The sequence below is a fragment of the Osmerus eperlanus genome, chromosome 6 (genome assembly GCF_963692335.1).
Source record: "Osmerus eperlanus chromosome 6, fOsmEpe2.1, whole genome shotgun sequence".
Taxonomy (NCBI): Eukaryota; Metazoa; Chordata; class Actinopteri; order Osmeriformes; family Osmeridae; genus Osmerus; species Osmerus eperlanus.
In genome coordinates this window covers 14,703,206-14,717,238 of record NC_085023.1, presented here as the reverse complement: position 1 = coordinate 14,717,238, position 14,033 = coordinate 14,703,206, and the positions used below count along the sequence as shown (strand labels likewise).

General features: G+C 46.5%; 1 protein-coding gene across 1 annotated transcript in view; it reads right to left on the bottom strand.

Moving 5' to 3' along the window:
* Positions 1-14,033, bottom strand: part of LOC134022773 (protocadherin-15-like) — a 105,874-nt gene that overhangs the window by 39,901 nt on the left and 51,940 nt on the right. The window contains 5 exon segments of the mRNA XM_062464522.1: positions 254-394; positions 4,407-4,523; positions 6,804-7,034; positions 8,846-9,151; positions 12,934-13,062. Of these exon segments, the coding sequence (XP_062320506.1) occupies positions 254-394; positions 4,407-4,523; positions 6,804-7,034; positions 8,846-9,151; positions 12,934-13,062 (924 nt within the window).

Genomic DNA, 14,033 nt, shown 5'->3' with positions numbered 1-14,033 from the left:
CAAAATATGGGAAACCTAATAAGATGGAGTGTTAGAAGAATGGGCAGAATGGTTTCATGACAACCTGGAGGGTGCATTTTCCTTCCTTCAACATACTACGAAGCATTTCAAGCAGCGCTCTGTCTGAAGGAGGGCCTGCTTTTATTCATATGAATACAGAATGTTAATCGATATTTCATAGCATGTGAGTTTGCTTATCATCATCATCATCATCATCGTCGTCATCATCATCATAGCCATCGTCATCCCTCACCTGAAAGGTGACACTGGGCTGCTCGTTGAGGTTGACTTTAGTGATGACCCTCCCTGACACCACCTCCACGTCGAAGATGCTCCCGCTGTAAGGGGATTGGTCCTGGTCCACTTTGTAACGCACAAAGCTGGCCGGCGTTCCCTGGACCACACAGAAACAAGATGGGTATTTTTCGACGGTTTTCTTCACCTCTGTACAGCTTAGGGATCAGTTTAGAATTGAGATTCTAAGCTGATCCCCCGTCTAAAGTCTTGCCCGTTGACATTTAAAGAGCTTGGGGTTAGAAAATGAGAGTTTGGTGACTCATCCTAGTTGCTGTACATACCTAGAATCTGTCTAGCAGTGTTCATCTCCACAGTCCTGTCTCTTTCTGCGAACCTCATCATCAGCTTAATTACCTTGCATTACATTAGCTTTCAGCTACTCAAATATCCCTCCCACATCCACCACCTACTAGAATCCTAATTCCTCAGTCAGCCCTACCAGCCTAGCTCAGCTCAGCCCAGCTCCACTTTCACAGAAGCTTGGAGTTGAATGACCTTTTGATTACTATTATTCATAGTTCCTAATTGCTGCTTATCTCATCTCTCAACACTCTTATTTCAATTGAATCCCTTTGGAAATCCTACTGACTTGGTCAGAGAGGCCTGTGCCCAGTCTCTACTGAGCAGTCCTTGAGGGGAGGGTACCTATAGCTCTGTAGAGGCCCAATATAGACAACCCTGGATGTGACTGAACACCGATAGATTGAATTGCATTATGCAGTGAATTGACACTATATTGGAATATACAATCTCTGCTGACATATAGAAAACACCAAAGTAAAATTTCACTAGGCATGTTTACTTACAGTCATCCTATCAAACTGGATATTCAGTTGAAAAGGGTTAACCAACTACGTTATATGTTATGTAAGTTACTCAGGGCCAAAGCAAGATGTATTATATCACCGTGGCATTCAAACATCAGTAGCTCTCTGGTCTGCTGCTCCTCAGTCAGTACGATTGTACGTACAGTACCTTTGAGAACACAAAGAAAGGTAGAGCCTCGGGCTGTTCAGTCCGTCGTGTGTAAAGTCAAGAGGCCAAGCCATGAAGAAAAGAATACATTAAGAACAACGGTAGCTATTCACATCTCTTCCACGCCCCTATCAACTGTACTATGTATCCATGCCTTTAACGCCTGTCCTTAACTTGAGCTTGGATCCGGTACTTTCTTTTGACTGTATGTACATTAGCATTCGCTGTCTTTCATTCCCTGAATGTCTCTGTAGTGCTTTCAGGTTTATAGCACCTCTCGTGTTCTGTCCTTCGGCTCCCAGGCCATGAATGTTTGATGCTCACTGTGGAGTAAACACACCAGGTCATTAACATTGCAAGAAAACCACCCAAAAAACTGGTAGATTTACCACTTTGAGATTATTGGTAAGGAAGAAACACATTTCTTTGGATGTCAACTTAGTTCTGCTCTTTTTATAAAAAAAAAAAAATATTGTTCTGCCTGTATTTAGTGTAAAAACAGACAGGCCATAAATTAAAGAGAAGCTTACAAGCTCAGTGAGACGATGCATGTTGTTAGAGCAAGAGGGTCATTAAGGGTGAGAAAGAGAAATAGCGAGGGAGAGCGAAAGAAAGAAAGGGGGGCTAACTATATCATGAGAGAACAGGAAAGCAGAGACTCGGACATCCTCATTTGACCCTCACATTGCACTCAAGCTGCACACTCTAATCTCTATCTCTACTGAAATAACCGTGGACGCCTACGTCTAACTCTAACTCCCCCTGCCCCCCCTGCCCCCCCCCCCCCCCCACACACCCCTGTACTGTTACTGTACAGAAGACAACCTTGAACCTCAGCAGCTTGACCTGTGGAGGTGGAGATGATTCATCAGAACCATACCATAACCTTGAGCTAACAGTAAAAACAGTGTACCGGTCACTCCTGACAGCAGGTTAGGCGTCACCCAAGTCTTGGTCTGAGATGATAGGTTAGGGAAGGTAATCAATAAAGCCTTGGAAAGGAAGATCTTAGAGAGAAGGTAAGCGGAAGTTTCCTACATCTACCGGCTGCCTGAATGCACTGCCGTTGTTTTTGTTTTTTTCCCCATTGATGAATGTCTTTCAGAAACCTCGAAAAAACCCTGACTAAAAACACCTCAGGAATAGATTTCCATCTCAAGTAACCACAGGAGCAGAGCTCCAAGTTATGTATTGAGCTCCTTGCCTTTGTCTCCATGGTGATCCTCCCTTTAGAACCTGGTGGAGACTGACATTTAAATAAGAGGTTTGTAGAGTATAGCCAGATGAATGTGTTTTAGTTTGAGTCCATACTAAAATAATAATAGTATAGAATAATTCCTTAGCCCGGAACTGTTCCCCCTTGCAGGGGTGACAATGAGAGGACAGGGGTGAGCTACTGTATGTGCAAAGATGAGTACACTGTTGGGCTGAGTCACTTTCATGGACGGTTATTTTTATATCCTTTTATCACTAAAGGTACACAACATTCAAAGAAAAATGGTGGGGGATTTATTGGGTACATGAAGAACTAATGGATTTGTGTATTGCAGTGAGCTTTCCAGTGTGTGTGTGTGTGTGTGTGTGTGTGTGTGTGTGTGTGTGTGTGTGCGCGGGTATTTGTACGTGTGTTTGTTTGTGTGTGTGTGACAAGGCTCCAATGCACCACACAGGAGTGCCCGTGACAGGCATCCTGTCAATAAAGCACTTTGAGCTCCCAAAGCCAGGTCAATAAGAGACTGAGTTATCCAGGCACTGGTCTGAGGTCTAATCCCTGTGTGTCTGTCAAACTAGTCTCCAGAGCCAGTCAGTTTGTCATGTAAATACCACCCAGTGGGTGTGTGTGTCCCCTCTTCACACACCAATCATCAAGTAGCATAATCTACCCTTCACGTAACCAGACGAGACTATAGCTGCACCTGCAACATCTAGGAACTGAAATCAAGGCACAAGCTAGATAGAGGAAGACCTCCAGCGCACACAAATGGCTATTTTACAGAGCCTCCTAGACCCTGGAAGATCCAAAATGTCTTCAATTATAGTCCTGCGGAACGTTGCAGAACAAAGTTGATCCCACCGCAGAACGGCGATCAGATGTGGAATGGTGGAGAATGCATATCACTCATCCATGGCCTCTCCACCACATTTTAACTCAATCTTCTGCCAAGCACAGGACTGCAAGGCTCATTTAACAGTGCTGCGTACTCTTTATGAAGCCAAAACAACTACTGTCTGAAAACAAAAAGTAAAGTGGAAGGCATGAGAGCATACAGAACGCTGACTCACTGAAGCCCTATAAAATATTAAGGTGGGCCCTGTTGCCAATGAAAGCATGATGCGCATTGGCATGGAGCTGATAAGCCCCATATTTTTGGGACAATAAAACCTTGTTCCCCACAATTTATGATCTCCCCAACCTGTCTGTGCTGTATTCTAATGGCCTTGCTGTTCTATTGATGAAGTCAAATTGCAGTGTGCAACCCAAGAACCAAAAAAACCTGATCATTTCCCTTGGCTCGTCACGTCCTTGTTTTTTGGGACCACTGTGGAATAATTTCAGAGAGCGGCGGGGAGTCAAAAGACTGGTGGCGTCCTGTGTAATTTCATTTTCCTGGTTGGCAGTCAACTAAACTAAAACACCCGGAGGGCCTGGAGGACAGACAGCCAAGGTGGACCGGCTCCAGTGACGACTGACAGAGGGAGAGACCTTTTCTGAGAATCTGGCTCCTCATTCGACAAACTCTACATGCGTAATTGCTGTAGAGGCAGGAAACCATGGGAACCGTGACCGTACGAAGAGTGAAGACAAAGTGAACCTTTTAACGACTGTAGGTCTATTCCTGGGTATCCTCTCTCAACTGATTCACTCTTACTGGATCCAGCGACAGAAGTATCTACTCGAGCTGAGAGGAGAGAGAGGCTAATGACTACAGACCCATGTTCCTGTGTGTCTCTGGTCATGACAAGGATCTAACGACCACTCCACAACAGCTGTTGGGAGACCATCTCCTGCCTGCTGTTGTCACACAAGCTCCGTAAAAAAGCATTTCATCACTTTGTCACGGTGGCCAGAGTGAATCCCCGGGTATTTGCTCTCCCCAGTCACTCTGCATTCCCCCATTGGACAGCGTACTTACAGGGGGGTCCTTGTCCTCTGCGAACACGGTGGCGATGACTGTGCCCTTCTGTGCATTGGGGGCCACAAGGCCCTTGTAGAGCTCCTTGCTGAACACTGGGGAGAAGTCATTCATGTCCTGGGAAGAGGATGGAAGAGGTGACATTAACACAGGCATGGATCGTAAACACAACAATATTTGCAAGGTTAATGTACAAGGTCAAGTCTGGAGGGTAGGAGGACTGCTGACTGTTTCGAACTTGGCAGGGAAGGGCGGGGAGGGGGACCAGAACAGGAAGTAGAGAGAGATCTGGATCGGACTGTCAGGGTCAAATGGAATCTGATTTCATTTATTCTCACTCTCCCTGCTACTGCTGTCGGAATACTTCCTGGTTCTTAGTGTAAATGCGACTTCTCTGCACCCGTGGTTTGTCTTATTTCATTTGCTTGCGAGTGTAATTATATTACACGTCATTTTGTCATGTCCTTTCCTCTCCTTCTCTTCACTTCTCCCTGCTACTGTGCTCTGGAAAGAGCAATAACAGCGAAGAGAGTAACATGTCCAACGCTTTTAATCACTGACCGACTGTTCAATGAGCTCTCAGAATCCTGTTGTTCAATTAAACCCATGTCCCTGAAAATGAAGACGACATGAGCTCTGATGTTGACATTCTTCCAAGATGGGAGCTGGAAAGTAGTGAGAACAAACAACCTGTCTTGACTCACACACGCACACACACAAGCACACACATACTCTCAAACACTTATAGTCCACCATGCCTTTCAAAGGTGTTGTACAACAGCGAAAAAGTTTGAGGTCTAATTTGAAACCGCATCCCCCCAGGTACAAAATCTATCACTGCGAGGCGATGCTCGACAACAGCTTCAAACAAAAAAACTGGAGGAAATCAAACACAAAAGGCTTCAGAAACGCATAGCAGGGCTTCAATAAGGACAGAGTAGGGGGGAGGGAGACGGGAGGGAAGGGGAGTCGTCTCTTCAATCTGAAGCCCGGAGAAGCCATGAGGAATCCATGAATCCATGAATCCATTAGGCCCAGCCTAATACACGTGTGCCGTATCAAATAACGTCGCCCAGGTCTGATAGAGCCAGAGCAGCTGTGCCTTATCCTATCACACAGTGCTGCTTTGTGACAACAAGCAATTGGCATCAAAGCCTGTCCTTATCGATGGGCAAACTCTCCTCCAGGATGACTGGACAGGCAGGGGGATGGAGCCCAGGCCTCTCTCAACAACAAGCTACTGGCGAACAGTGAAAAACTCTTCCCCAATAGATTTATCGCTACAACTACACGACACACACATGCGCACGCACGCACAAGCAACCCCCCCTCACACACACACACACACGCACACACACTGACTGTGCCAGAGCAGGAGGCGTCTAATTCTTTCATTTGGATTCAGCTGCTAATCTCCTGAAAGGTTGGGACAGGAACGTATGCTCCCTAAAAATCCAAACCAAATTGCAGTGACAAAGCTAATGAGTCATCGAGATCTGGAATGGCGCAGTGACAAACAAAGAGGATATATCCATCAGCCTGTCTTTGTGATGTGAAGGCTATGTAGGCAGGCAGGCAGGTTAGGATCCAAGTTTCTTGGGAAAAGAGGATTTTTTTTTCAGCTTTGACAAAGACACCAGACTCACTCAAAGCAGTCAGAAGTGTGTCACATAATGAAAGAAAACAGGAGCAGAAAGACTCCTGGAACTGATCCCCTATAATCAATGTGGCTGAATACGAATATCACGACACACATTCAATCCAGCTCGGAGGATCTTTACTCTACCAACACGTGATGCTGTATGTGAACATGGCAGATATCCACAGCACAGCATGCTACGTACTTTAGTTCAGTGTGTCGTTCAAATGGTTTTCATGTCTACCCTGTACCGTGGGTACTGTGGCAACATTGCTCTGGGCAGTTTTGTTCCCTACCACACAATGTCTTCCCAAGAGGGGAACCAGGGTTACGGAGAGAGGCTGTTCAGAGTGGTTACTCGTTCAGACCAGAGGAGGAGACCGCCTGCAGACCCTGCCTTCTGAATGCAATTCAGGTGGCAGTGCCAGAGTGCAGAGCTACAAGTGCTCTCAGTGTGGCGTTGACCATGTTCAAAGTGTGGAGTTCTGAAATGTAGAGCACACTGTAGCTAGGTAGTCCCATTTCTTTCATTTCAGCAAGGGGCTCACAGCTCTCTACCGGCACTGTTTGGGTGATACAAACCACAGGAGAAGCAACAGGGAGCACAGTGTGACTGAAAGCCAGCTACATAGCCAGCCAGCCAGCCAGTCATTCAGTCGGTCACTAAGAAAGCCAGTCAGCCAGCCAGTCACTAAGTCTGCCAGTCAGCCAGCCAGCTATTCGGCTAGCCAGCCAGCCAGTCAATCAGGTACTCTTACGCTGATGCGGACGGTGACTGTGGCCTGCCCTGGGGGCATGATCCCCCCCACATCCACTGCCTCCACCTGGAAGGTGATGTTGGCCCCCAGACCCATATTGGCCAGGTCCTCAAAGTCCAGGGTCTGCAGCACGGACAGGGCCCCTGTCAGCGGGTCCAAGGAGAAGAGCTGTCTGGCTGACTCCGTCTTGATCCGGTACGTGACGTTGGAGAACAGGTCCGCGTCCACCGCCTGGGAGGAAAGAGGAGTGTGCGATGTAGGGGTGGAGGGGGGAGGGGGTGCAGGTGGGGTGTGAGAGAGACAAGAGTACGGGAATGAGCTCGCTGAAAAAATTATTATTACTTTATTTCTACCTTCCATTTTTTTTCTCTTTTTTTCTCAATGTGAAGCTGTGACTTATTTCATCCTAAATGTGGATCACGTAAGTCACGGGGAAATCATTTAGTTGTTCTGTTTCTTTTAAGTGATAATGCTCTCTGCATATTGTCAGGACATCATTATGCACTACACACACATGAGTGCATACATACACACACACCCTTGATTAGAAGTGATATTCAACTGGCAACAGAATAAATACAAGCCAAGGCAGTTCTGTCAAAGCTGTCAGTGAGGGTGTGAGAAGCTTTCAGGTGGAAGCCTTTGAAGTGTGGATGCACAGAGAATCACATTATACCCAGAAATAAAAAAGATAAAGTACATTTATGAATAAATGAGGAGGGTAAAAAGGGGCAAAGTCCCTCTGGAGGAGAGAGGCAGGAAGGCTGGTTTCATCAGCCAGAGAAAGCTGCTTGTCGCTGCAATCTCACTCCAGGTGTTTCCCACCCCCGTGCCATCCATGTGGAGGAGTCGTTGTCGAGGAGATTAGCGTTGTCACAGTGATATTGTCACTCGCTCATCCCCTACCCCCCGCATTTCTACATCCACCCACCCTCCCACCCCTTTTCCTGGCATCTTCGCTACTCTTCTGTGACTGAGATGTCACTCACAATATTCTGGCAATCCCCCCCCCCCCCCATTCAGTCTCCAACTACCTCTTGCTGAGGTATTCCCATGGCGTCCCCTCCTCAGCGCAAACAACATGAGCGCAGAGGTTTTACACTGCCATGGTTTAATCCCAGTCAGAACTTTACGGAACATTTCAAGGCGCTCCAGTTTTGTGGAGCATTACATTAGCGTTTGTTGTGAGGCAAAAGGAGAAATGATCCTTTCTAAAGCTTTACAGCACTGTGGAGACACCAGCTTTTAGTCCTACTCCATCACAGGCCAGTGACACCCAGAGAGTTCAAACATGGCCGGATCCTCTGATAGGAAAAAATGGTTTTACCCTCCATTGCGTGTGTTAAAAGCTGAAATCCTGAAAGCGTATGACAGTTTAAATGGAGGGCCAAATCGCCTGATAGCTCCATACTCTTTGAAGTTAAAGGATGTTAAAGGGTGCGTTTAATACAGCAGTTTGAAGCCCCTGATGCCCCATTGCTGGGTAGAGGGAGAGAAGAGAGAGGAAAAGAGAAAGAGAGAGAGAGAGAGAGAGAGAGAGAGAGAGAGAGAGAGAGAGAGAGAGGGGGGGGGGAACACTGCAGCATGGAGTTGGCTTTATTCCTTCATTTAGCTATTGTGCTGTTTTTAATGTTCTGTGGCATGCCGAGCACTATCGGAAAGACAGATCAAGTGGGATGACATTGGACAGGGTCAGGGACTGTGGAGTGATTAATAATCACTCCACGACTCACCTATCCAGCTTGGACTTTTACAACAGTCGTTTTTGTTTACAATTCCTGCTCACATTATAACTACTATTTAGTAAGCAAGCCAACTAGTGAGATTAGCGTTGGGGTTAGGCCTGAAAGTGTGGTGAGAAACTTAGTATAGAGGACCTCCAAGCAACCATATTCCATCCATTTCATCTGAAATACAAACCTGCTATAAAAGACTGTCATTTCATACAGCGCAATTAGTCTATTAATGCCACCATCCTATATCTGCGACACAGGAAACCCAACTTTCACCTGCAATGTACACACACACACGTGCATACTCACAGAGAGGCGTATGACGAAGGTGCCCACGGGGCTGTTCTCGGGGACGCTGGCGACGTAGCTCTGCTCTGAGAAGACGGGACTGTTGTCGTTGATGTCCGTGATGCGGACGGCGAGGGTGAGAGTGGTCCGCCGGGGGTCCACGGCCCCGTCCGAAGCCTCCACCACCAGGTTGTACTGACCCTGCAGCTCGCGGTCCAGCCGCACCGCCGTGTAGATGCTGCCGTTGGCCGTGATGTTGAACAGGCCCGGGTGGTTGACGATCCGGTAGCGCACCTGTCCGTTGGCCCCCGCGTCCGGGTCTGTCGCCTGGGGCGAAGACAGTGGGAGGACAGGGGGGGGGGATACAGGGGAGATACAGGGGTGTTAAAGGCATTCAAAAGCGGGGGGGGGGGGGTGGCAGGGAGGTAGGGTGGAGCCACAATGTGAGACTTTGCCATCGTTTCCCACATACGTTATATTGGTTGTTGAGCGTACTTGTTGAGCGCTCATGCACAACGACACGTCGCACTGGAGTAGGCTGTGCTCCCTCATCTGTCCCTGACTCGACAGCCTCCTCACACAACGGCGCATGCAAGCACGCACAAAGAAACTTGGAAGGCCAGCAGCTAAAAAAAACGACAAGGCTGACGCAGCTGTCGTACGTTCAGGCACAGCCTTCCAGTCCGCTCCCTTTCCGGCTCGCATCGAGATCAGTGGCTTTGTCACTGACTCATGACTAATCATTTGAGAGTTCAAAAGGCCAGAAGCCTTTTCCTGCTAACTCTGCATTCCATCAAAGGGAAACCACAATATGCCAGATCAAGTTCTGAACACACCCGCTTCAATCTATACTGAGCTGTGACTAAGGAGGCTAACATCCACGCAAAGGTGGAGAGGCTTATATAGCGAGTTGTTGAACTATTATGACATCCCCGGTGAATATGAGAGGTCTTTAGTATGCAATGTCTGTGTGTGTGCGTGCGTGACATTCTAATGGGTCTAGAAATGTTGTTGCTAACGCGGGGGGGGGGAGGATGTGGTGTTGACTGTGGGAAGGGGGAGGGTCGGCTTGAGGATAGAGTGAAGCCTTTGATTTTGGGACACACTCTCCCTTTCTCTTTGAGGCAGGACACACTGGGTACTCGACCGCAGCCAGGGAGGGACTGAGCTGTACAAAGAGAATGAAATAAAAGAGAGAGCAGGAGAGGGGCGAGGGAGGGAGAGAAGGGAGGGGATTCAGACGAGGGTTGGCCCCAATTGGTTTGACGCTGGGCGCTGGACAAATGTTCAGACCCAAGGCTAAAGTATGAGGCCCGGTGCTGAGCATCTGCACCACAGAGGAACGAACAGCGGGTCAATATGAGCAAGTGAAGCACAATGTCTTTTGGCAATGGAATTACAATCCACATTCACATCACTGCTCTTGGCTTTATAAAAAAAAGTCACTACTGCCACTTTAAATCGTGGTTCATTGATGAAGTGTGAAAATGATGGCCTGTGGATAGTGGACACACGCACAGATCCACACTAACAGGCACTTCTCTGTGCTGCCATCTTTGCCAATGGCTGTTTTACTGCAGTTAAGCAAGGAGGACGTTCACCTACTCTCAAATCAATTAAATGTTCATTAGAATGGCCACAATAAAAACTGCTGAGAACTGAATAGTGTCAAAACTTGATTGAACCTGAAACTCTGCTATGGTGAATAGTTGTGGTGGCACTCAATTGTGCATAACTGCACAATGGTCTACACATTGGTAAAACTCAGTGGAATTTGCTACTGACTGCACATCAAGAGGTTGCTAGTTCAAATTTCCTCCTCAACATCGCTTTGGATAAAAGCATCTACTAAGTGAATACATTGTTCTCTTCACAAAGAAAGTGAGCAGGCTGGCGCTATCTTTCCATGACATCCTTTGAAGTGCAGAGTAACCAAGAGAAATAACCAAGAGAAACATTTGGATTCGATTTTTTCCGAAGGCCACAACGTACTGTAACCATTCAAACAGAAGAGTGTGTGAGATGACTTTGTGAAGACGAGATACTAATCCTGTTAGCCTGTTCCCTTGCTCTTCAGGCTTGCCTTATTAGCCACAATGGTCCATGGAGCTCCCTAGCCTTATCTGAAGTGCATGCTAATCAATTAGCTCTGCGGTCGTTACCATGTGCATGGCTAGATTACAGGCCTCCTGGTGTGAATGTATAGGCGGGATCCACTTATTATGCAAATGGTTTCACAAACATATGTAGAGGGTGACCCATCCGCGCTGCTAACAACATTGACTGAATCAGTCCTATCTGTAGGGCATGGGAGCATCAGAACAGCTTAGCTGTGCTCATCAGGTTAGAATGATAATGGCGAACAATTTAGTTATTGAGCTACTTGAGCTACTGTCTTACGCAGAAGCTAGCTCACTTTGCTATCGTCTACCTACAGCTGGTGGGTGGTGTGCTGCGTTAGGGTAGGACATAGTTGGTCTGCTCCACTTCCAATGGTACTACACATCTGGAACCAGTTCAGGAATAAACTTTAATTATTCAGTCATTAAAACACACAACTGTGAGTCTGCTTCCCACCCATTAGGGTTGTAATATCTTTAGCGAGATAACTATCTGTGTGTCAAACTGTATTATGACTGACTGGTAATAGACATGTGAGATCTTCAAAGCCCCACATTGGGCCCGTTGCAGATCTGTTGTGTCACGACTGATGACAACACCAGCTGGGATGATGCAACTCAATGAAACACAGCGGCTACCCATTGATGAATATGGGGTGGGATGAATGAATCTCCCATTAACTGTCTAGACTCTAGAGGATGAGATCCCTGGTTTGCTTCTCTGTTCAGACTGATATGTTATGATGGAATGGGGCAGGGCTGAATGGGTTGAGGGGTGGGGGGTGTTGGAAGAGGTCAGCAGGAATCCGCTGTTGGAACTGTTCACAGACAGATTTGGGTTATTTACAAGCAAATAAAATGTACCTGGGCAAGGAGATAGAGAAAGAGGAATGAATGACCCATATATACAATGTACTTTCAACAAAGATCTTAAGGGGAAAATATACAGCTTTTACATTCATTCTTTATTTCAGAATATAAATGTTCCTGCTCTTACCTCCAAACACAAATGGGGGGAATCGAGGTAAAAATGAGAAGTTAGCCAGAAGGCACAGGCTAGAGTGGTCACATGACCTCAGTTACAGATCCCATTGATCTGTATGCTTTGGCTAATTAACCCACCCGGTTCTTACCTCTTTACAGTTGTTGCTTTTTATTACCAATTCTATATATGTGATTTAATTACGATGAATGTGGAAATAAGTTAGACAAGTTATACTGTAGAGGCAACAAGCTGCAAAGATAATCTTACTTAGGAACATAGGAACATAAATCTAAACTGTGAGTCAGAAGGTCCCGGGCAATTGAATGTTCCATGTCACTTCTTTACTTCCTGCACGACCCTCAATCAGGATGCATGCATGTTCTACGCCACTTAAGTAAAATAATAGCATGTTTACCTTTACTCAAAGTCTCTTTTGATCGGTCATCAGAAAAATAAAAATACAAAAAAATATATAAAATATAACAAGGAAAAACACTGAAAAAGGGAAACCAAAACAAACAGCGCTCTCCTACTCCCTGATGAGCGACACGCATCCCCCCCCCCCCACCAACACACACACAGAGGATGAGCATTGTTCCATGATTATTCCTCTGACAAACCCCAGCCCAATTAATCTAAAACAGTAATTAGAAAAGCCTGGCTGCTCAATGGAGCTGAAACACGACAGCCATGAGGAACAGCACTTTGGGTGACAAGCCAAATCAGCCAAATTATATGAAGTGTGTTGGAATTATTGCTGAGCGGGTAGTGGGGGACAGCTCTGGGCCTGGGGTATGGCTGAGGTCATGTTACGGACAAGAGTAACCAGATCATAGACTGGTCAAGGTGGGAACTGGCAAGTACAGTTGGTTGTCAACAAGTAGATATACTGTAAGTACAAATGATGGGGAAACAGGCATAAACTACTTATTTCCGGTCAATATGTATGTGTATCCATGTGTGAGTGGATGGCCAGGGCGGGCATTGCATGGGTCGCTTCTTACCCTGACTTGACCTACGAAGACGTTGGCCTTCTCCTCTGACACGGTGAGGTTGGTGGGCAGCGCAGGGTCAAACTGAGGGTCGTTATCGTTCACGTCCGTCACCACGATGTTGACTGTGGTGGTGGAGGTCTGGGAAGGAACACAGGATACAAACACTGAACTCACAAACTAAGTAGTAGTAGTAGTAGTAAGAAACATACTAAGTTTATGCTATGATGCAGAAGCAGTCTAATGACTACACCAGCATTTGATTTGTTGAATAATATAGTTTTGAGGGAAACCTCAAGGGATAATCACATTGAAAATATAAATATTTGCGATTTGTGTCTGCTATTGTCTACCATAACGTACAACATGATATCCAGTCGGTTCAAGTAATTACAACATTCCAATGGGAGTCTTTAGTTCCAGTTTATATAAATTAGCCATATCCTCTAAAGATAATCCAGGATATGAAAGCTTCTCAAACAGTCGGAGAAGCTTTCCATGCTCATAGTGATCATCTTGTCTCGGAGAGTCAGCGTTCACTCATACACTGCCGTTAACCTTCTAACAATGACACCAGTACACAGCCCTCGGAGGCCCCAGGATAAATCATCGGTAAGAACAGCTGAATATGCACATTCTGTAATCCCACAGTGCACTGGGGCAAAGACAGGCATACACAGTGGAGGGGGGGGGGGCTCCAATGTAAGACAAATACTGCCCTCAAGATAGTGGTTTGAAGTCATGGGCTTGGTTCATGAGGTGTTTCTGAGGCGTAGGATGGACGAGGGAAATGACTTGGTGAATGTCACCTTCATCTCTCCTTCTCCAGGGAACGCCTTTGCCTTCCTCATCGTTATTTCTCTCTCTTCTCTCATTTTCTGTGACGCACATAATTGATTCTTTCACAGATGGAGCGACTTATCCTGTCCCTGACCCTGTCCAATGTCATCCCACTTGATCTGTCTTTCCGATAGTGCTCGGCATGCCACAGAACATTAAAAACAGCACAATAGCTAAATGAAGGAATAAAGCCAACTCCATGGGCGCTGCAGTGTTTCCCCCCCCCCTCTCTCTCTCTCTCTCTCTCTCTCTCTCTCTCTCTCTCTCTCTCT